The sequence below is a fragment of the Sebastes fasciatus genome, chromosome 17, assembly GCF_043250625.1.
Source record: "Sebastes fasciatus isolate fSebFas1 chromosome 17, fSebFas1.pri, whole genome shotgun sequence".
Taxonomy (NCBI): domain Eukaryota; kingdom Metazoa; phylum Chordata; class Actinopteri; order Perciformes; family Sebastidae; genus Sebastes; species Sebastes fasciatus.
This window is the reverse complement of record NC_133811.1, coordinates 21,740,001-21,762,077: the sequence shown is the minus strand read 5'-3', so window position 1 is coordinate 21,762,077 and position 22,077 is coordinate 21,740,001. Positions and strand designations below refer to the sequence as shown.

The window sequence follows — 22,077 nt, the reverse complement described above, 5'->3', positions numbered from 1 at the left end:
AACACTTTACGGCACCTGATAGCATCAACAACACAGGTTTTCTGCTGTTGTTTTCATGTTTTAGTTATGATTTAGGTTGTTTTTATCAAAACTGTCGCTAAATGAGTGTTTTTGATTTATTTCGCGGGTTCTTCGGAGTACCTGGAGGTCATTACCGAGGCCAAAGGTGAGTTTATGGGAGTTTAAAGTCAAGTAACAGCCGCTCTGAGCTAAGATAACAGAAGGTAGCTATCTTGGTGCTGCGTTGCTCTCTGTTGAGTTACTTAGTTTAAAGTTTAAACTGTATTTGTCATATGCATTTAAAAGTACAGTGAAATGCAATGAAATGCATTTTACCCTGGCTCTCTCTCAGCCCTTAAAATATATAAATAGTACAGTTGATAAATACTACAATAAATAAGATTAAACAACCTAAAAACATCCATAAAACAATCCACAACTCTGCACAAATCTTCCCTGAAGGGAGATAAGAGAACAGACTATATGCTGGATGATTTGTGTCCTGCATGAAACAAAGAGCTTTCTTCCTGCAGGTGTAAATGTCCTGTAACTGTGGTAATCTGTGGTGATCCAATAATCATTAGATGCTGTTTTCACTGTCGTCATCAGGAGTTTGTGGTCATATGATGTAATGTTGCCAAACCATACCAGGATGCATCCAGTTAAGATGCTTTCTATTGTGGACCGGTAGAAGTTGATGAGGGTTTTAGAAACAGCTTTAGAGACAAGATTAGAGTTTCTCTGCAGGTTCACCACAGGGGTTCCTCAGATAATGTGGTTGCTGTTTTATTTAGGCTATGAGTGACCTCTGGATTAGTACGATTGAGTACTTTAAGGTTTATTTGTTTGTTTATTTGTTTTGCACAATTTAAGACTATACAACATAACAAAAAATAAATGAATAATATAAAGTGCAGGAAGAGGCAAAAAAACAACTGGGCTTATCTGAAGCCTTCACCTAGAAACAAGACAATATAAAGAATTAATATGACTACATAATAGTGATTACAAACAATTAGAACAAGATATATATAATAATAACAAATCAGTAAATATATAAAAAAAGACAAGTGATTCATATAAATAAATAATATGACTAAATAATAGTGATAACAAACAATTAGAACAAGATATACATAATAACAATAGAGTAAATATATCAAAAAAGACGTGTGTGTGTTGCATGGAAGTGTCTGGTTAGTGTTTGTGAGGAGGATATTGATTTAAATATCTATAAAGACTTCTTCAAACATTGTGAGTGGGAAAAAATAAAAAAACAACATAAAAATAGATGCATGGACAACACGGGGAAAAGCAATTACAAGACAGCAGATAAATGACCCTTTAAGCGACTTTTTAAACTTTTGACAGATGAACAGTTTATTGATAGATGTGAAAAGGTACTATTAACGTAACCGTTGGTTAGTGCACACAACGAACAAACCCCAAAGCAAGATTTGAAGTATATTAATGCCACGAATACTCATTTATTTTACTTACTGTGATGTTATCAGGGACCCCTTCTTCGATGCTATGACTCATGATGACGACGATGATGATGATGATGAAGAAGACGGGTTCTGCTATGATGGGTTGCGGGGGGACCAGCAGGACCCCTTTGACAGCGCCTGGAGGTTTGGCTTCAGCGTTGGCCCCGACGGGATGAGGATGCAGGAGCCCCCAGGGTTTGGCCACGTCCTCAGGGAGATGGAGGAGATCTTCTCCCAGCTGGGCCGCTGGGACGGACAGACAGAGTCTGGACACTTTGGTATGAAAACTAACTGAGTCATGATCCAGTACTTCACCATCTCAGTCTATTCCAGTTCCCAGTTGTAGATTCAGTCTGTGTCTCACTTATGTTCTTCTAGGTGTTCCCAGTATCATGCCACCGCCACCACCTCAGGGCAGAGCAGAGAGGGGTGCAGGGAGATCCGGTGGGTACTCTCTCAGAGACTATATGCTCAAATCCCCCTACAACCACCCACAAGGACCCCAAGCAGGGCCATCTAGAGAGCCCAGAAATGATCCTTCTTATGAGTCGCCAGAATTTCCCAGCTCGCCGTTCCACGGCTGGACCCCTTTTTCAAAGGTGAACAAGATCATATTTTCTTCCATTTTTTCCATCAAGACTTTGTTTCTGTGGCAACGTGAAGTGTTACTTTTTTATGCTTATTTATAAAGTTCAATATAGTAGTTACATAAAGTAAAGGTTCAGATTTTTCATTACAAAAAATTCAGTAAATATATTTCACAGTATAAAAATAAAATTAATTATACGATAAATAAAATATAAGGAAAGGAAAAGAAGATAAAACCTAAAAAGAATGATGTGTTCCTGGTTATTGTTATGTATCAACTTTCTTATGGTGTCTTAACAGTTTAATGATATTTGGAAAAGAGGGCCACAGAAATCTCCAGAGGAGGAGCGCAAAGAAGACAGAGGTGGGTGATATCTTTAATCCTTCAGTAAAACAAATGAAGTATATGATTTTGCTCAGTGTTCCAAACTGATTTTTTACCATCCTTCCCATCCAGATCTGGACTCTGCAGTGTCCTCTGGTGGCTTGGATCAGTTTCTGGCGCCACCTGCTGGTCAGGCGCCGAACCAACCAAGGACCCGCTCGTTCTTCCAGTCAGTCATGGTCACCAAGGTGGTGAAACCTGATGGGGTGAGAGATCTTGATTTATTTCATTTTTTTATAAATCAAAATGAATACACTTTAACAACAGATATTCAATCATTTCATGGACAGTTCAAGTGGCCCAGTTCAGGCCTAGTGGGTGGAACATAACAGTAATAGTGCCGGGGTCTGAGACATGATTCATGCTGAGGAAAACATCCTAAAAACTACGATTATGACTATTTATATCTCCAGTTGTAATCCTCTCTTTTTTGTTGCCACTTTGAATTTATGTTTTTTACCGATGTCTATCAGACTATAGAGGAGAGGCGAACAGTTCGAGACGGCCAAGGCAATGAAGAGACCACGGTGACCCGCTCAGGAGGTCCTGGAAGCCTGAAGGGAACAGACCATCAAACTGGACCCGTCATATCAGGTCAGTCTATGTATAGTGGGCATTTTTAGAGTATTTTATCTAATGCAGTAGCTTGATCTAGTTCTAATGCATTCTTGTTTATATTCCAGGTGGTCAAAATCCATTTTCGGATATGCGGGACGATGACTCATTGTTCTCCAAGTTCTTTGGAAGCTTTAAGTAACACCCAAAGTGGAATATATTCTTCGGTTGACCGTAGCTTTTGTTCCTTGAAAACTTTTCAGTCCGAGTGTTTCTCGACAGCTGTGAGTTTGCATATGTATAAGATATATATCTGTTTACAGACAGAACACTTCTACGACCCTCAATTGCCAAAATGAAGGTGTTGGATTCGGGTCTCTGGCCTGTTTACGGTCACACCGGGGTTTCCAACTAACCACGTAGACTAGTAACTGCCAATCCCGAAGACACATCAGGTCGAAAACAATTCACAGTTACATATTTTATTTTTGAACTGTCCTGTAGGATAAGCTTGTATGGTTTCCAGTGTGTGATATGTCAAATAAAGAGTCTTAATATATTTACATCTTTGTTATTTGACTGTTGTTTTAGGTTTAGTCAGTTTAGGTTACACACTTTAAAATAAGACTAAACAAGAAACACATTCAATTCAATACAGTTAGAGATGTTACAGCCTTATTAGGTCTGGTATGAATATTATCTTACGGTGGCTAATGTTAGACTCCTGTGACTCCTGTTATATGTTGACCTATGTTACAAAAGAATTTCTTCCCGCCTGAAACACATGAAAACGCCTCCCGGCCTCAGAAAAAAGTGTTTATTGAGCCGCACTTTGCCGCTGCCTGGTGTGAATTCAGCCTTCAGTTAGTCCTTTGTTTTTCTTGCAAACAATACAGTCTAGAGAAAAACATTTTTCGTTTCTAAAATACTGAATCGCAGATACTATTTTGTGTGTTCTGCATAAATGCTTACCCTTGTATTGCAGATCCTGCTTTTGTATGTCAATGTTACAGTTTTTACTTGTGTAACAACTCAAATAGTTTAAATATGGCAACCTCTTCCAGTTTAATTCATATTATTTTTTGGCTGATTGAACTGCACTAGCTGGTTGGGATGTTGGTGTGTTTTTTCCACCTGTAGCTTTTATCTCTCACAGTAACATCCTTCTGTTTCTTTCATGTTTTAGTGTCCTGGTATTAAAGGGAGTATGCACACTCAGAGCCAGATGATATTGCAGTGCACTGTTGTGGTCCATCCTACCCGGTTAGTTTGGGCTGAAAATCTGCAGTAAACAAACTGTTTTTGTCAGCTTGTGGTTTAGTAAACAGAAGCAAGTTAGTTTAGGAGGGTATGCATTTGTAAAAGGTTGAATTTGAAATCCAAGACTAACAGGGTGTAGGGTACGCACATCCCCAAAAAACCTGACAGTAAATGCAGCTTGTTCTGTTCTTGTCATGTCTTTGCTTGCCGCCGTGTTTCTGCCAAGCTTCTAACAGTCTTGAACCCTCCAAATTGAATAAAAGCCTTCAGGCTCAGGTCCTTTTCAGTTTAGCTCTTTTATCACGACGTATAGTGGATGACTGCAAATCACCTATTCTGACTTCCCCATCTTATTTATCTTATTCCACCTTAACCCCACTTCTCCTTCTTCTTCTTCTCCTTTTCTCAATCCTTCCTCAAAATGTCCATTAAATAAAAGGCCCTCATATAAATGATGTGTCAGTGTGACCTGGATCAGGTTTCTGGTTTCTGTGTCCTTCAGATACAGGAAAGAATGATAATTATGTTCAGTTGAAATTTAAAAAAATGTAGTGCTCTTTCATGTAAGAAATATCAAAAGGTTTCATTGCTCATGTTCTGGCAAATCTGTCGTTGTGAGGGGAGTAGAGATCGTAGGACCTTGGGAGTTTTCCTTTGAAAATGGGCAATTCACTCAACTTTAGAGAGAACTCTCCTTCTGAAATATTTTCATAAACAAACAGGAATTATAGTGTGTTCACTCAAAAAGTAAAGTTTAAACCCATCTTATTTCTCTGTCGTAACTGTTGCAGAAAACGGCTTCCAAAAGGCTCAAACGGAAACAACATGAGGAACATTTGAGCAACGTGCATGTTTTTTAAGCCTTTAATGTTCAGAAAACACAAAAAGTGCAACCAGAAGAAAAGAGGAACTCGAGGGGTTTTCGTGTTACATCCATTGCAGCCACTAATATTTCTCTATTTCTCTATGAGCTGTTTCATTGATCAAGTAAAAGCCAGTGATCAGAAAGGCATGCCATTCATCCAGGGAACACAGAGTGTGTAGTATATTCATGTCCTTTGAAGTCATTTGTTTAGCTTCCCCTTCATTCACCTTCTTTCTGTGTTTTCCCTTTGAGAAAGGAGGTTATCTTCACAGGAAACAGATGGACTTTTAAACTGATTATACAGATGCTATTAGACCATAAAATAGAGATGAAATCTCTTATGTGAGATGTGACTATATTTTACTACTACTATTCTTGTATTACACTATTTAATGCTTTAACAGACTGTCATTTTATACTATAATTAGTGTGGTAATCACTCGACATACATGTTGTCTTATGTCGTGTAGTAATTTACTCCACTGCTGACACCAGTTGCAAAATCCAACAAAACTGAGGGTGTACGACATAGATACATTTGATTTCATACATATGAAAAATACACCTAAAACCTGAGTATAAGCTCCGTCACTTATCTCTCTCATGACTGTTGACAGGAGGAGTAATTCTTCTTATCACAGATGATTACGGTGATGACTGTACGAACACATGGTGCCAGCCAAAGAGATTTCCATCTCTTATCAGATTTACTATTCTGTGGTAATTTATACAGATGCAATATGGCACAAAAACAAGTTGTTACAGTATATTCTATGTATATTTGTGTATATATGTATAGTATATAATATAAATGTATAGGTATTCGTATATGTTTATATATTTATCTATATGTGTGTGTATATATATATGATTTTTTTTTGGGGGGGTTGAATTTTTGGACACACTTTCCTTGTTTTTAGATGAAAGCTGCTGAACTTCAGTGTGACAGTAAGGGTCAGATCCTGTTTGCTGTCAGAGAAGAAGAAATGTAACAACCAATCAAACGAGAGGAACAATCAGAGCTAATTCCAGTCAGGTGAGATCACAGCAAACCAACCAAGTGAGTCAGGACTGTTTGGAGGAGTCCAGTTCTGTGCAGTGAAGTATTTCTAATCATGTCTGCTTTGATTTAGGTGTAAAGATGTCCTACAAGGTGAACTACTCTCCTCTCCTCCTGCGTGCACACACACCACCACGTACTCAGCCGGGCCATAAAGTGTGTGACGTAGCCTACGGCTCCAGTATGAAAGGGCAAACTCTGCTCAGTCAGGCGGACAGTGCAGTGCTGTGCGGGTCAGATCCACCTGATGACAGCAGCCCGGCTCTGAAAAAAGCTCACCTGTGGCCACACGGTGCAGAACAAACCTCTGGGATGGAGAGGCTGCTGAAGAAATGTCAGATCAGAAACCAACTTGTCAGGGAGTGCATGGCTGAATGCCTCGGAGTCTACGTCCTGATTGTGAGTATTTATTTCATGGATCTAAATTTCAGCCAGTTGCATGAGGCACTTTAGTATAGATAGAAGAGGTTAATCACATCTTTTTCTAAAGCATAAAGTTGTCAAAGTACAGCAAATAATTCACCCTTTAAAGTCAATTTCAACACGGTGTCTGTGAATATTTTAAATTCCTGTTGAGGCAAAGACTGTTACCTTTCATCTATGTGTTTTTAAAGTAGATGCAGCCTTTATGCATTTAATTGAATGAGCTGTAAGATGCAGAAAACAATGAATGTCTTCTCTACCAGTGCATCCAAATTCTCACTTGATCATTAAATTCAGCATTAAGTATTTCATATAGCTTCCTAAAACAATCACATGCTTAATTGCTTGTTTTGAAGCAGCTAGTGAATCCACACAATGGATAACCATTAAGGACTTTGGCCTGACAGAGAGACAGACAGACAGAATGAGAGAGAGGGAGGCAGTGAGGATAAAGAACGAGGGTGGTGCATCAGTGATTTGGAATGAAGCAGTGATGTTTGTTCGTCTCTGCTGACCATGTTTGTGTGGTTTTGCTTTTATCTGAACTGTCTCACCTGCCAGGGCAATGAACGTTTACAACACAAATCATAAAGCAGGTTCCTTAGCAATGAAGTTCGTAAAACAGGAGATTATACCAAAGGCAGCGATGTGTGTTCGCTTATCTGTGCCAGAAGTTGTTGAACTTTTCTGTGTGAATATGAGCAATGAAGTTTCAGTACCTTCATCACATCTATACTGCAACTTTTAGTATGATTTTTATAGTTTTTTTTACACTCATGTTGATGTATTCTTCTAATACAGCTCTTCATCTCATGTAATTGCAGCTGTTTGGATGTGGCTCCGTTGCCCAGGTGACCACATCTGGAGATAAGAAGGGGCAGTACCTGTCGATCAATCTGGGTTTTGCTCTGGGAGTGACATTTGGGGTCTTTGTGTCTCGTGGTGTCTCAGGTAAGGGACTGTATGAAGACAGAACTGTAGTCCTTTTTTAATCTATCTATTTATTAAAGGATTAACTAAATTGCAAAGGAATAAAATGAAATAAAACGTAAATTTAGGACGTATGAAAAAGTCTGATTACTCTGCCTTCAGCTAAAATAAAAAAATACCAAACCCTCCCCCTCCTCTGCCTCTAATAATTTTTCCACAGTCCCTAAATTGTGCACAACAGAAATGCATGCATTACATATAATAATATCGCCTTTATTCATTGTGCAGGTCAAAACATCTCTATGTAGATTTTATGTGCATGCAAAGGGTATTAAAAAAAAACACCTTAATATGGCAATTTCAGGAGACTCAAATCTGTTTAAATTCTGTAATGTTTCGTTCTTAATTCTTGACTATTTCAAACCATAAGGTGCCCATCTGAACCCTGCTGTATCTCTGAGCCTGTGCGTCCTGGGCAGACATCCCTGGATCAAGCTGCCTTTCTACGTCTTCTTCCAAGTGCTTGGAGGCTTTCTGGCTGCAGCCACAGTCGGCCTGCAGTACTACGGTGAGTTTTCTACAATGAGCGCTGCAATCAGAATCACATTATCTGCCAAACAGTAGAGTAGAAGTACAAGAAATGTTCTGTAGGTACAAGGGGAAAGTTCATATTAAAGAGGACCTATTATGCAAATGTGTTACTTGGTGACATCACCATGTTACGGAAGAAAAGGCAGGACTTCATTCAAGGTGTTTCAGGCCGAGTAACGCCCTTTGGTGTGGACTTTGGCCTTTGTAACTGTAGCATTTTTACATGTACAAAAAACTACATAACAAACTAAAGGAAAGGGAAAAAGCATAATAGGTCCTCTTTAAAGGAATTGTTTTTGCTTTTTTCTTATTGTCAAGAAATCTCATAAAAAGAACAAAACCAACAGTACCGGCTCTCAATACTTTGGAGCTTCCCAACCCTCGCTGTGGCATTCAGACCCAAACTCATTCATTCCTCCTGAAGAAAAACAGCTCACAATTATAGTTTAAGTTTTCCAAAAACAGATGGGAACTATAATTTTTAGCAAACATTACTAAAATTAGAGTAAATGGCACATTTGTTGGGGACTATTTTTAGCTGTGGATTAATACACATTTGGTGCTCCAGTTGGTATTTCTGGCAGTAGGACCGTATATTAATATTAAAGGAAGGGTCGTGATCTTGAGAAACTAGCAAGAGAACACCAGATTTTTAAAAATGATCCAACTGGAAAACGAGCCCAGTGTTGACAACTCTTTTCCAAAGAAAGTAGACGGCAGTGCTAACTCCAAAAGTCCCTAAATCTAGTGAGAAAGTCGCCAAGTCGGCAACACTGACCACAATTATCATTATGAACATAAACGATGATTAACTCATGTTCATGTCGCCCAGTGCAACATTGAACAACATAGAGGAATATGCAGGATCAGGCTTGGGCTACACAGACTATATGTGACTTCTCCTTTTAATATTTAGTATGAATAAAACTCTGGTAATGATTCATGTGTTTTTGTGTGTTTTCGCATGTATGATGCGGTGTTTGCAGACGCCATCCGGGCGTACAGCGGAGGTGACCTGACAGCGACGGGTCCCACTGCCACAGCGGGCATATTCGCCACCTATCCAGCCGACTACCTCAGTGTGTGGGGAGGAGTCATGGACCAGGTCAGATAGTGTCACTACACTTTTTGATCATTCAAAGGCCTGTCGCTCACATCAGAGTGAATTAAGACTATTTTTGCTTCATTAAATATCTCATTTTGCTCCTTGCCTAAATAAAGAACAGGATGTGCACCCAACTGCTTTTCAGCATGTATGTAACAGTTCCCATGTGGTCCAGGTGATAGGCACGGCCGCCCTGCTGCTGTGTGTCCTGGCTCTGGGGGACCAGAAGAACAGCTCCGTCCCTGATTGTCTCCAGCCTGTAATGGTGGGAGGGGCAGTGCTGGTCATCGGCATCTCGATGGGCTCCAACAGCGGCTACGCCCTCAACCCGGCCAGGGATTTTGGACCCCGATTGTTCACGTACGTCGCCGGCTGGGGAGCGGATGTTTTCAAGTTAGTAGTTTGACATTTCACTTGCACTTCCACATTAATATGACTTGGAATAGAAAGTCTGATTGTATGTAACCCTTCACAGGGCTGGTGGTGGTTGGTGGTGGGTTCCCATAGTGGCTCCTTGTGTCGGGGCGCTGCTGGGAACGCTGATCTACGAGCTAATGGTTGAAGTGCACCATCCTCTCACTCCGTCTGAGCTCCAGACGTCATGTCAGGAGGCCACCGAGGGCAAGCCGGGGCTGGAGCTGGAGGGGGTGAAGCCAGACTGTGGAAAACCCACTTCGTAGTAAATGAAGCCATGTTAAAGAGGAAAACACTGTCACTTATACAGTAAATGCTATTTATGGTGTGATACTCGTTGATGCGGTCTTTGTAATGTTTGATAATATGAATTGTGGGTAGAAATGGAGCAAATGTAATTAAAAAAAGTTATTTTCTTATAACGTCACTATATTCTGACAGTAGTGCATGAGACAGGTAATCTGAAAGAAATCATGAGCCTCTGTGTCCTCCGGTGCTCCTAATGGCATCTGCAAGATTTCACAGACCGGAGGAAAACAACCAATCAGAGCCGAGCTGGAGCCTTGCCGTCTCTGAGCAGCTGTCAATCACTCGCAAACTCCGATCAAACGGTCAAACTAGGCAGCGCTGATCAAATATGATCAATATTCTGTTACTGTAATGCCTATTTCTCACCTCAAATGTTTTCAGAAACATCTTGTAGTGTACTGTTTAGCTGTAAAATGAGAAAGTTTGTGATCCGGCAGCTATGTTGAGATCAGTTGAGGAAATACCAAGCACCGCCCACCAGCTGCAGCAAACTTTCTCATGCATTACAGTAACAGAATATTGATTCATATTTGATCAATGCTCCTTAGTTTGACCATTTGATCGGAGTTTGCGAGTGATTGACAGCTGCCTCTGTTTAATGAACAGCCAAAAGGAACGCTCTCTCTCTGAAATGACCTGTGATTGGACAAAGTCTCCCGTCATGGGGTAGATTTTCTAAAGCCTGAAAACAGACAAGAGGAGGTGCAGAAGTCTGGTCCATCTATGTTAATGTTTATAGATGTTTTACAAATGATTTCTTAAAGGTTTATACATCATTAATATAATATGTGTGCAACAATAAACTGTTAAAATAGCATTAATAATAATAATAATATTATATTATATTATTAAATATATCATCATTTCACTGTTTAACAGTAATTTATTATTGCTGAGGTTATTATAAAGTGTTACCTGAAGCTGCTGCTCTGAATGCGACCCTCAACTCTGCAGATGAACCTGCCGGAACGAGCCGATTTGTCTCTTTTACACATTTATTTCGAAACAGCACAAAAAAGTGTATGGCATTTCAGCAAGCAGACCACAACCATGGAAAAGAAAATGACATAAAAGTTTTCACTATTGAGCTATATAAATATGATATCATGACATATAAAAGATACAAACAAAAACTAAAAAAAAAGAAGTCCACTCTTAGGCCTCCGTCACGTGAACATGAAGGCTGTTTTTGAAACATACAAAAGAAATGTGAGTACAGCGAGCACTGATTCTGTAGATAAAAAAAAGAACCGTCTCAAAGAGATAAACGTTTTGTATTCATACACATTAAGACAACACAACCCCCCACGCTCTCCCTCCGCTTTGTAATTACAATGTATAGCTACCTCTGGGGGGGGATTCTTTTAAACTTCAAATTGTTTGGAAAAGAAAAAGGGAACAGTACAAGTACAAATACTATACGTATTCACATTATCATAGCAAGTTACTAAAACCAGAACGCTTTCTTTTAGTGTAATATGTATTTACATGGCAAAACGTACACATATACTACTGGCAGGAAGCCTGACCTCTCTTCTTCTTCTAGCTTAACGATTAACAACATCACACATTATTCACACTACACAGGTTACAGACCTCCAGTAACCTCGTCTCCTAATGAAATGCCTTCAGAGATTCTCATCTTGGGTCTCTGCTGCGGGTAAATCGCATGTTTAGCACGATTTTGACGCAACCGACTCACACAAATACCAACAGCAGTACATGTGTTTCGTATAAATAAATATTATAGCAACATAAAAATCTGTGTTAATTTTCTCCAAACAATCCCCTTCATGCTTCAGATGTCTTGAGATCAGTCTTAAAAGGAGCCGTTAAAAAAATGATCTCATGCCTGGAATAATGAAAATGGACTTGAGGCAAACGAGTGTGAATACAACGGACAATGTTAGGTACAAAAAAATGTCGGCACTACAGCTGTCAGGAGTACAGCGGGAGGTGAATGTAAGTACGTGTGTTACATGGATAAACAGGCAGGTGGCTACAGTCAGTGCAGAGTGATTGAAATGGGAAGGACAAGACGTATTAAACACAGTATGGCTGATATATAAATGCTTTGCTCGGGGCTGTTTCCACTCAACAGTCTATCACAGGTGTGTTCAGTTAAGTGACCAGTAACATGATCAAACATGCAGTTACAATCGCACAGAAGAGGTGCCGTAGATTAGAGTTTAACTGTTTATGGTGGCTAAAAAAAAACTGCACAGGAAGCAGCTGTGTCATCTCAGGATCAACATTCATATTCTACAGCCTCTCCTCCTCCGTCGTGACCCTCGACTCCTCCTCGTCTGTCAGTCTCAGAGGATCCCCGCCCCTCCCCTCCTCTACTGGGGCTTGTCTGTCTTGTGTGCGGTGAGGAAGGCCATGCCGTGGGTCCTGAAGTGGGTGTTGAGGTCCGAGGCCTTGTCGAAACGCCGCCCGCACACCTTGCAGCTCAGGTTCCCCTCTCCGTCCTCGCCCTGCGCCCCGGGGGAGCCGTCGGGCGAGCCGTCGGGGGAGCCGTGAGCGCGCGGGGTGCCGCGGTCTGCGTCGCCCTGGGTGTCCCGCACGCGGTGGGTGATGAATCGGTGCCTGCTGAGCGAGCCGGCCGACGCGAAGCAGACGCCGCACTGCAGGCACTGGAAGGAGGCGGTGTCGGCGCGGTGCTGGGGGATGTGGCGCTGGAACTCGGCCCCGTCCTCGGTGGAGAAGCCGCAGGGCACGCAGCGGAAAACGTTGTCTTCCTCCTCCAGCTCGTTGGGTGCCAGCGATGTCGACGCGATGGACGCCCTGGTTCTCTTTGCGGGAGCGGGTGGACCCGGGGGACCCGCGGCGCCCTCCTCGCCTTCCTCGGTGGCGTTTTCTTCCTCGTCTCCTGCCCTGCCTCCAGGAGGTCCGCCTTCGCCGTCCTGTTCTGAGGAGCTACCTGGTCCTTCTCCCCCTGTGGCTGCACGCTTCCTCGTCATGGGTCGGTCCTGAGGACGCAAAAGTTAGAGAGAGACTAAACGTCAGCAAGATTGATACGCAAGGCGAGCAAAAAGGGCAAGGAGAATTTATATCCGGCTGTGTCCCAGTTCCATACAACATAATTAATAACAAAGACAACTTATATAACTTACATAGTGCGCACAACCACAAGGAAACAAACACAGACAAATAATTACAGACAAAATATAGTGAGAAAAATATATCTAAAATATAATAAATCAGAAAAATACAAATAAACATTTCCACCATTTTTATATACTAATTTTAATTATATGTACTACTGTATATACAAATTATCATAGTAAACTGTTTCCGCAGTTATAATGCAAAAAGTGATGCAATATGTGCGTTGTAGTGTGGAATTGGGACACAGCTTTAGACAACAACTCTGATCAGAAACAGAACTAGTATACGACACCGTCTAGAGACTCACCTGTCCGTCTGTGGTCCTGTGATGGAGCCGAACATGCTTGTCCAGTAAGAACCGACTACCAAAGGTGCGTTTGCCTTCTGTGCAATATCTGAAAAACAATCACGCAGGGTTAAATCAGTATATAAAAAGAAATCTATGCATAATTAATATAACCTGACTGATATTTGGGAGTTTTAAAATTCTGATTACGATATATTGAATGAGTGAAAAGAAAAAAAAATAAACACAGAATTTAAACACCATCTTGTTACAGATCCCTGAGAAAGAATTTTGACCAAGATACATGCTGAAGCATTTTACAGTGTAAAAAGCAACAGCATCAGTACTACAAATAGTGACACTGTTTTTGAATGGCCTCACACCTAGTTTGGCATTTCTGTATTGCAAAATCTTGTTACTTATCGGCCAACGTAGTACCAATATAACTGCAATATGCCAATATGGGCGATTCATCAGTCTAGCTCTACTAATTAACAGTATAGTAGATCAACCAGTGATTTACTTTTTAGCAAAACATTGAAACTAGTGCTGCAACTAACGATTATTTTCATTGTCGATTAATCTGTTGATTATTTTCTCGATTAATCGATTAGTTGTTTGGTCTATAAAATGTCAGAAAATGGTGAAAAATGTCGATCAGTGTTCCCCAAAGTCCCAAGATGTCATCCTCAAATGTCTTGTTTTGTCCACAACTCAAAGATATTCAGTTTACTGTCAGAAAGCAGTAAAGAAACCAGACAATGTTCATATTTAAGAAGCTGGAATCAGAGAATTTAGACTTTTTTTTCTTAAAAACTTAAACTTAAAAACCAATTAATCGATTATCAAAATAGTTGGCGATTAATGTGATAGTTGACAACTAATAGATTAATCGTTGCAGCTCTAATTGAAAATGAATGAATTTAAAATCATAGTTGTGGGTCAGTTTGTGTCCGACGAACGATAAAACACGTGTTTGATGAAAGCTTGAGTAACTCACTGGCAATGGAAGACCCTCTTGTTGCCCTCGTGAATGACACGCTCGTGACGCCTCAGGCTGGAAGACGTGCTGAACGTGCCTCCACAGATCCGACACGGGAACTTTGACACGGCAAACACACACACACACACACACACACACACACACACACAGAGAGACGGAGAGAGATAAGATAAAAAGATATTGAGTCTCAGTCAAATGTGCTGCAGTGCAAACAGGAAATTAACAGCTTCCCTCCAAGTATGGGTGCTGCTTCTTTTTCTGCTTCACCCTCCATGATTGGATGTCAGTTTCCATCCGCAAAGTACAATTAGCTCGTTAAACTGTTCAAATTTAGTGCACTGACTGTAATCATTAAATCCAATACAATCAGTGAATAATAGAGCTGCTACCTTGCCGTGCTCCGTCTTCACGTGACTCAGATAGTCTTCGTTGTCAGTGAAGGTGGTCTGACACTGGGGGCAGGTCCACTCGGTCTGGGCGGGGGGTTGACTGCTGGCCCCCGGGGCGGTCGAGTTCCCCCCCGGAGCCTCGTAGTCGTCGTCCCCGTCGTCGTCGTCGTCGTCTTCCTCCTCTTCTTCCTCCTCCTCCTGCTCCCGCCCCCAGTCCTCTCCGTCAGAGTTGTCAGGTTTTCCGGAGGGTTTCGATTTGGGGCCGGAGGGAACGGACGTGTTGGCCGGGGCCGAGGCGGCGTTAGAGGCGTCGGACTGAGACTCTGTCTGTTTGGCTGCCGGTCCTCTGTGAGCGGTCTGAGAGGTGACGACAGGAAAGTGTGAGACGAGAGAGAGAGAGAGGCATACAGAGAATTCAGAATGAGTTTATTTACTTCTAAAAACACAAATTACTCCCAACTGGCACACAAAAACGAGTGTACTTGGTATAGAACTTAGGACAAGGTAACCGGGTAGTAACCTTGCTAAGGCCGATCCAAGACATTGCTCTATGCCTTTGCTGACACCACATTCACTGTAGAAGGCAATGAATGGGCAACACATAAAGGCACATGACTAATTCATTGTAGTGACATTATTCTATATCCATTAAACTTAATATCTACGATATATGACCTCTGAATATATAAACACACCTTAATATGCTCCATCATTGATCCTTTCTGGGCGTAGAGCTTGGTGCAGTCAGGACACTTGAACACGTGCACTTTTTGCTTGGCTAAATGAGTGTCAAAGTGCATGTACAGCAAGGGTTTCTGGGTAAAAACCGTATCACACATCACACACTTGTAGATCATTCTGCAAAAGGAGAAAAATAATTCATATTTTAGGGGATCTATTTTCAAATGTGTGTTTTTAAACATCCTCTGGAGATATTTCTTTATATATGTGGGTTGAAAATCTCCCACGTGTTGTTTTGGTAGAAGTTAGTACACGTACTTGGCCTGTCCTCCGGTGAGCGTCGGGTGCTGGGTGCTGATGTGGCTCTGGGCGCTGGGGGAAGACTTGAAGGCCATGGGGCAGCTGGGGCACTTGTGGAACACCTCGCAGTGAGCGGTCTGAATGTGGGACTTGATGGAGTTCAACCCTCCGAACACGACCTGGCAGCTCGAGCACCTGAGACACGATTCACAGTATGACGTATTATAAGATTATTAAATCGATACACCATAGTATTGCGATATTTTGCGTGGCAATATTGTATCGACACACGGACGTCAAGTATCGATCCAAAGTACCTCTATTCTGTCTTTCAGAGGTCGTAGCGGGCTCAGTCTTAAAGCTAGGGTGAAGATACTGGTATCATATGAAACTACAAAACCTAAGGAATCAGCTGGTACCAATGATGATATGTTTGTTCTGACAATAAATCTTAACGGTGACCATATTTTCTCAGATCAGGCAGTACAGGCAACAAAGCAATACAGTGCTGTGGACGGGGCCGGCAGCAAAACGTATTTTAGCCATCTACTGTAGGTAATACACTGACTATGGATAAGAACCTCATACAACCCCACTTCAAAACACCCAAACTATCCCTTTAATGATGGTTTTTTGTAAGTGTCTCCACACCTGTATCCAATGCGCCTGGCAAAGTGCAGACAGGCCTCCTCCAGGTGGGTCTGGAAGCTGGCTTGGCGGGCGATCCCCCCGCACTCGGGACAGACATGAGGCGCTCTGTGTTTATGGATCCTCTGGTGGGCGGACACGGCACACGAGTTAGGCAGCATCATGGGAGGCGAGCATTGCGTGCATGTCTGAAACGGAAGAAAAAGTAAAATCAAACAGTGACCACCAGCAGCGTTTCATAACAGCACGTATCAGCGGCATGAAACAAAAGACTCACTGAGTTGGGAGCAGCTCTGATCTGCTGGAAGTGGGTGACCAGCTCGGGTTTGCCCGAGAATTGTGTTTGGCACTCCGTACATTTGAAGCTGTTGTACTGCAGCCCCTCAGCTTTCTTGCAAGGCAGAGGCATCAGCGCCTGGGGGCCCTGGGGCGCGCGGCGGACCGTCCGAGGCTGAGCCGACGCTGGAGACGAAGCATCCTTCATCGGGCTGGAGTTGGCGGAGGCGGCGGAGCCCCCGGGTGTGGTGGAAGGAGAGGAGACTGGAGGAGAGGAGGACGAAGAGGAGAGCAGGCCTGGTCAGCCAAAAGGTGGAAACCAGAAGAGACAGATGGGACGTGGTCAATGGAGATGAATCACAAATGAATGAAGGGTGTTTTTTCCTTTTCACGAAATATTATCAGACTAACTTATTTTTGTGGTTCTTTTATAACTTTAATAGAAAATTTATGATGAGGAGCTGAGACGACAGAAAATGAATGAGAAACAATTTTTATTGATTAATTTTTGGCATTTTTGTCAACAAAAATGCCAAAAATTGTCTGGTTCCAGCTCCTCATTTTTTAATATTTGCCTGCTTGTTTAGGCTTGTGTCTAGTCTATGACAGTAAGTTGAATATCTTTGGGTTTGGGATGAGCGGCTAAAACAAGCAATTTGGATATTTTCACTATTTTCTGACATTTTACAGACCAAATAATTAATCGAGAAAAAATGGTCAGGTCGCAGCCCTGGCATGTTGTAGGGCTGGGCAATATATCATATTGGTATTATATCGATATCGTGATATAAGACTAGATATCGTCGTAATAACATAAGTGTTGTCTTTTCCTGGTTTTAAAGGATGCATTACAGTAAAGATGTATTTTTCTGAACTTACCAGACTGTTGTTTACCCACTTATATCAATATCGAGGTATTTGGTCAAACATATTATGATATTTGATTTTCTCCATATCGCCCAGCCCTAGCATGTTGTAAACAACATAACTGACTGTAAGCATCAAACACACTTAATGCAGAACTTATACTAGGGCTGCAACAAGCAGTCGATTACTTCATTAGTCGATCGACAAAATTAATCATCAATTTTGATAATCAATGCATTTATCATTAATCGAAAAAAAAAAAATCCTCTTTTTTCTTTTCTCCATTTGATATAATTGTAAATTGCTTATCTTTGATTTTTGGACTTTCAGTCGGACAAAACAAGACATTTTGAGGATGTCACATTAGACTCTGGGAGATTGATGGGCATTTTCTCTATTTTCTGACGTTTTACTGACTAAATCTCTCCCAATTCATCGTCTACGGAGCAGTTCCACACTTTATACCCCATGACATCACAAGTTTGAGTTTTATTACTCTAGTTTTTGGATTTGGGAGAGAGTTGTTCATGTTTACTAAATTTTGTGGGCTGTCTTAGAGCATAGGAATACCATGTATGAATTTTGAAAATGGACGTAGTTCCCCTTTAATCGATTAAATCGTAAAAATAAACAACAAATTCAACGAATAATCGTTAGCTGCAACCCTACTTACCACCAATAGGCGTTATGTCCTGCTGTCCAATCATCTGCTCTACAGTGACAGGCCTCATGACCAGGTGTGAGCACTGCATGACCAGCCCACGCTCCTTATGCTCCCGGGCGTGCAGCAGCAGGCTGCACTTGTTGAAGAAGGCCAGCCTCTTAGCACAGTGGTTACAGGTCACCTCGATGCGGAGTGATCGTCTGTCGTAGTGTCGAGCCAGGCTGCGTTCCAGGGCGAAAGCGTCACCGCACTCCAGGCAGCGGTACCCCGTGGCCGGGAGCGGCAGACCCCACTCCGGTGGCGGAGGTGCCGAGAGGTCGGGCTTGTAGCTCGGCAAAAGGTTCTTACTGTTCAGGATTTTGTTAAAAGCCTCCACCAGGCTGGACTGGCTGCGGGAGATCACGGCACCTGTGCTGTTGACAATGGAGGCCGGTTTGTTTGGCTGGAGGGTGCCGCCTATGATGGTGCCGCTACCTCCGTTAGCTGTCTTATTAGTGGATGTACGTACACTGATCCCACCGGCAGCCACTGAGAACTTGGGAGAGGAGGCCACGGCGGGAGTTGCAGGCAGGGCGGCAGATTTAGTGATGCTAACGGCGGTGGCAGAAACCTTGGCCTTGTCAGATGCGGCCATTTTATTTTGGACCTTTGTGGCGGCAGCGAGCATGACGCTGCTGGCTGCGAGCGTAGACACGGGCAGGGCATTGAGAGCACTTACTTTCTGGGAAGTTGTCGTCATGTGACTTGGGGGAGCTTCAAGTTTCTGGGCCTTGTTTCCTAACACCTTACGTTCCCCAGCTTGAGCTTTAGGGTCCAAACCTTTTCCTGCGGCACCACCTTTAGGCGCCACCCTCGTGACAGTTCTGGTGATTCCACCTGTGGAGGTTTTAATTGTTTTTATTCTGACTTTGAGGGGTCGGGCTGGAGCTCCGGAAGCAGCCGGCGCGGCAACGCCTGCTTCTCCTCCGTCAGTGGACGGAGGTTTAGGCTTGCCGTCGTCTACCTCCATCTTCTCCTCACTCGTTCTCCCATTTTCTCCCTTGTCGGCTTTGCCATCGGCGACCTTCTCTATCCCGTTCCCCACTTCCATCTCTTCCTCCTCCTCTTTGGGCTCCCGCAGTTCAGAAGGAGGCGGAGTGGAGGCCACCGCGGGGCTGGAGCACCTCTTGGCTGCGACTTGAGTAGTTGACTTTGGCATCTCCGGTTCGGGACTCTCTGGTGAGTCTCTCTCTTCTATGACGTGTTCTGGATGCCTGTCCTCCAGCTGGGGACTCTCCGTTGAGCCGGACTGGGGTGTTGATGAAGTCAGAGATGCCCCTGAAGGAGTGTCACCAGGTTTAGGGTGAGACGCAGTAGAAGATGTGGGCTGCGTTGAGTCAGACTTGTAACGTCGGCTCAGCTGAGTGCAAGTCGGGGAGTCCGGGCTCTCCTGGATCACCAGTGGACTCCCCAAATCAGGGTCAGAATCGTCCTCCTCCATCTGCTGGTGCTGAAATCCAGCAGGGCCACCTTTAGGAGCTCCGTTAAAAGGCTGAGATGAGTGCAGCGGGTGTGACGATAGGGCGGAGGGCGGAGTGGGAAGCAGAGGCTTGGAAGGGGGAAAGAAAGGCGAGGCTAGTCCGACGGCCCCGCCTGCAGCCAGAGGAGACGACCCAGCGGACAGAGAGGAAGATGAAGGTAACGACGCTTTGACACCGTCTGCCCTCTCTTGGCCTGTATCCTGCTGCTGCTGGTGCTGCTGCTGTAGAAGCTGCATCTTCCTGGCCCGGCCCACTGGATCTCCAGACCCCTGTGCCACGAGCGGTTTAAGTCTGTTGAAAATGTTCCCGCCCTGCTTGTGAGACTTGGCTGCACCAGCACTCGGTGCTTCTGAAGACACTTTAGGGGTGTTTATTGACCACGGCGCTCCGTTCGACTGGGTCTGGCCGAGGGGAAGGGGAGTGGAGACACCAGACGCCCCGAAACCGTTGTGGTTGAGAGCCTCAGACTCGGCCATTCCAGGGGCACACGCACCCAGTCTGGGACCCACATCCACCCCTGCGATCACATCGATAGGGTCCTGGTCTGCGTCTCCCTCCTCTCCATCTGCGGTCTCGAGGCGCACTTTATTCTTCACAATCACACTAACAATCGGGGTGTCTGCCTGGGGGTCCGAGGGGCTCGGCGGTCTCAAGGATGACCCAACGCCCCCCACCACGCTGTCTGAAGACTTCCCCAGAGGTGCACCTGCAGCTCCATGGGGTCCCTCTGCCTCATCTGGGTTAGACTGGATGGCCTCTTTGGCATCTATGTCAGGAATGTCAAATGCTGCCAACAGGTCATCAAAATCTGGGGTCTTCATGTCCCCCATACCGGGATTAACTCCTGTAAAAAAAGAAAAAACACAAATTCATACACACAGTAGCAGCAAGCAAACACACACAATACACTAGCATGGAATCCGTTGTTACTCATCATCCTCTGCTCTCTGCCTTCGCAAGCATATACCTGCTACAAAAAACATCAACATGCACAAATATTAAATATTTCCGAGGTTAATTCTGCAGACAAAATGTAATGCATGCACCTTCAACAATACACTAGCATGAATATGCCAGTGTTGTTACCCATCATCCTGTGCTCTCTGCCTTTACTAGCATATACCTGCTACAAAACCTCAACATGCAAAATATTAATTTGTATTTTCGAGGTAAATTCTGCAGACAAAATGTAATGCATGCACCTTCAACAATACACTAGCATGAATCTGCTGTTACCCATCATCCTCTGCTCTCTGCCTTTCCTAGTATCCCTGCTACAAAAACCTTAACATGCACAAATATTAAATATCTTCGAGGTAAATTTCTGCACACAAAATGTAATGCATGCACCTTCAACAATACACTAGCATGAATCTGCTGTTACCCATCATCCTCTGCTCTCTGCCTTTCCTAGTATCCCTGCTACAAAAAACCTTAACATGCACAAATATTAAATATTTTCGAGGTAAATTATGCACACAAAATGTAATGCATGCACCTTAAACAATCAAAATGTAATGCATGCACCTTAAACAATACACTAGCATGAATCTGCCTGTGTTGTTACCCATCATCCTCTGATCTCTGTCTTTGCAAGCATACTTGCTACAAAAAACATCAACATGCACAAATATTAAATATTTTCTTGGTAAATTCTGCTTACAAAATGTAATGCATGCACCTTCATTTTGATATGAACCAACAGCTGGTTATCTTGTTATCAGAGGAGGTGGCTAAGCTATCAGGATCCTGCACTAGCAGCGAGTTAGCCAGCTAGCAGCTACCTCTCTGCAACCAAACCCTCCTCTCTGGTTTAACAGCTTCAGCACCCGATTTGCTATGAATGGGAAACACTGCTTTTGCGAATGCTTTTAGTGCATGCTAAGCTTTGTAGTAGTGATCATTTGAGACACGGTTCAACCTGGGAAACCGTCTAGTAGCAGAGGTATTCGTCTGAAGGCTGAAGGCTGAAGGCTGAGGCTAGCTGGCCGCTGAGCTGCAGCCAGCACAGACACACAGAGAGGAGAGGGGTCATTTAGCTAACGAGCTAGCGCTCGCCATTAAAAGAAAAGCAGAAGGTTTGCAGAGGTCTGGTGTGACAACCATAACAACCAGGTGATAATAGGGTCGACGATGTCACAGAAGAGGATGGCCGGGATGGGGATTTTCGTTTAATATTTCATGTATTTTTGATTGTTTACCTGAATATTGCGATTCCCCCGAACTATCCTAGCTCGTTTTTTTTTTTCAGCTGAAAATGCAGCAGTGCTTCCTGTACACGTGACATGAGATCATCCTATCAAAGGATGAAAGATAGAGCTGGGAAAAAAATGCATGGGAGGGAGGATGCTGCAAAC

The 22,077-nt window shown here is 43.2% G+C and overlaps 3 protein-coding genes and 1 non-coding gene across 7 annotated transcripts; 2 read left to right on the top strand and 2 right to left on the bottom strand.

Annotated features, from left to right (window-relative positions):
• hax1 (HCLS1 associated protein X-1) lies at positions 1–3,582 on the top strand. Its single transcript, XM_074613393.1, has 7 exons — positions 1–166; positions 1,515–1,768; positions 1,869–2,089; positions 2,379–2,442; positions 2,536–2,669; positions 2,937–3,057; positions 3,147–3,582. The coding sequence occupies exons 1-7, from the start codon at positions 102–104 to the stop codon at positions 3,218–3,220; spliced, it is 933 nt and encodes a 310-aa protein (XP_074469494.1). The 5' UTR covers positions 1–101; the 3' UTR covers positions 3,221–3,582.
• Positions 3,583–6,162: 2,580 nt separating this feature from the next.
• On the top strand, positions 6,163–10,846 carry aqp10b (aquaporin 10b). The gene is made up of 6 exons (XM_074613391.1): positions 6,163–6,602; positions 7,451–7,577; positions 7,987–8,124; positions 9,134–9,252; positions 9,428–9,645; positions 9,728–10,846. The coding sequence occupies exons 1-6, from the start codon at positions 6,285–6,287 to the stop codon at positions 9,930–9,932; spliced, it is 1,125 nt and encodes a 374-aa protein (XP_074469492.1). The 5' UTR covers positions 6,163–6,284; the 3' UTR covers positions 9,933–10,846.
• Positions 10,847–10,952: 106 nt separating this feature from the next.
• Positions 10,953–22,052, bottom strand: znf687b (zinc finger protein 687b). Of its 4 annotated transcripts, none has more exons than XM_074613383.1 (10): positions 21,922–22,052; positions 18,210–20,564; positions 16,671–16,966; positions 16,397–16,581; positions 15,764–15,940; positions 15,460–15,622; positions 14,765–15,121; positions 14,373–14,473; positions 13,394–13,481; positions 10,953–12,947 (listed from the first exon to the last, which is right to left on the bottom strand). In XM_074613383.1, the coding sequence occupies exons 2-10, from the start codon at positions 20,548–20,550 to the stop codon at positions 12,318–12,320; spliced, it is 4,338 nt and encodes a 1,445-aa protein (XP_074469484.1). In that variant the 5' UTR covers positions 20,551–20,564; positions 21,922–22,052; the 3' UTR covers positions 10,953–12,317. The 4 variants fall into 4 exon arrangements, with proteins under 4 accessions (XP_074469484.1, XP_074469487.1, XP_074469486.1 ...); XM_074613386.1 differs by having other exon boundaries at positions 16,671–16,933; XM_074613385.1 differs by lacking the exon at positions 21,922–22,052 and adding an exon at positions 21,402–21,815.
• On the bottom strand, positions 15,239–15,374 carry LOC141755088 (small nucleolar RNA SNORA13). The gene has a single exon (XR_012590796.1). It is a non-coding gene; the product is annotated as a small nucleolar RNA SNORA13 (small nucleolar RNA).
• Positions 22,053–22,077: the final 25 nt, after the last annotated feature.

What these genes read in the sequence shown, in the direction of transcription:
- hax1 (XM_074613393.1), top strand. Translation starts at nt 102, where the DNA reads ATGAGTGTTTTTGATTTATTTCGCGGGTTCTTCGGAGTACCTGGAGGT. An exon ending in GACAGAGTCTGGACACTTTG is followed by an intron (nt 1,769 to 1,868) that starts GTATGAAAACTA and finishes ATGTTCTTCTAG; the next exon opens with GTGTTCCCAGTATCATGCCA. An exon ending in AACTGGACCCGTCATATCAG is followed by an intron (nt 3,058 to 3,146) that starts GTCAGTCTATGT and finishes TTTATATTCCAG; the next exon opens with GTGGTCAAAATCCATTTTCG.
- aqp10b (XM_074613391.1), top strand. Translation starts at nt 6,285, where the DNA reads ATGTCCTACAAGGTGAACTACTCTCCTCTCCTCCTGCGTGCACACACA. An exon ending in TCGGAGTCTACGTCCTGATT is followed by an intron (nt 6,603 to 7,450) that starts GTGAGTATTTAT and finishes ATGTAATTGCAG; the next exon opens with CTGTTTGGATGTGGCTCCGT. An exon ending in GGGGAGGAGTCATGGACCAG is followed by an intron (nt 9,253 to 9,427) that starts GTCAGATAGTGT and finishes CATGTGGTCCAG; the next exon opens with GTGATAGGCACGGCCGCCCT.
- znf687b (XM_074613383.1), bottom strand. Translation starts at nt 20,550, where the DNA reads ATGGGGGACATGAAGACCCCAGATTTTGATGACCTGTTGGCAGCATTT. An exon ending in TCAGAGCTGCTCCCAACTCA is followed by an intron (nt 16,582 to 16,670) that starts GTGAGTCTTTTG and finishes CTTCCGTTTCAG; the next exon opens with ACATGCACGCAATGCTCGCC. An exon ending in CTCACCGGAGGACAGGCCAA is followed by an intron (nt 15,623 to 15,763) that starts GTACGTGTACTA and finishes CTCCTTTTGCAG; the next exon opens with AATGATCTACAAGTGTGTGA.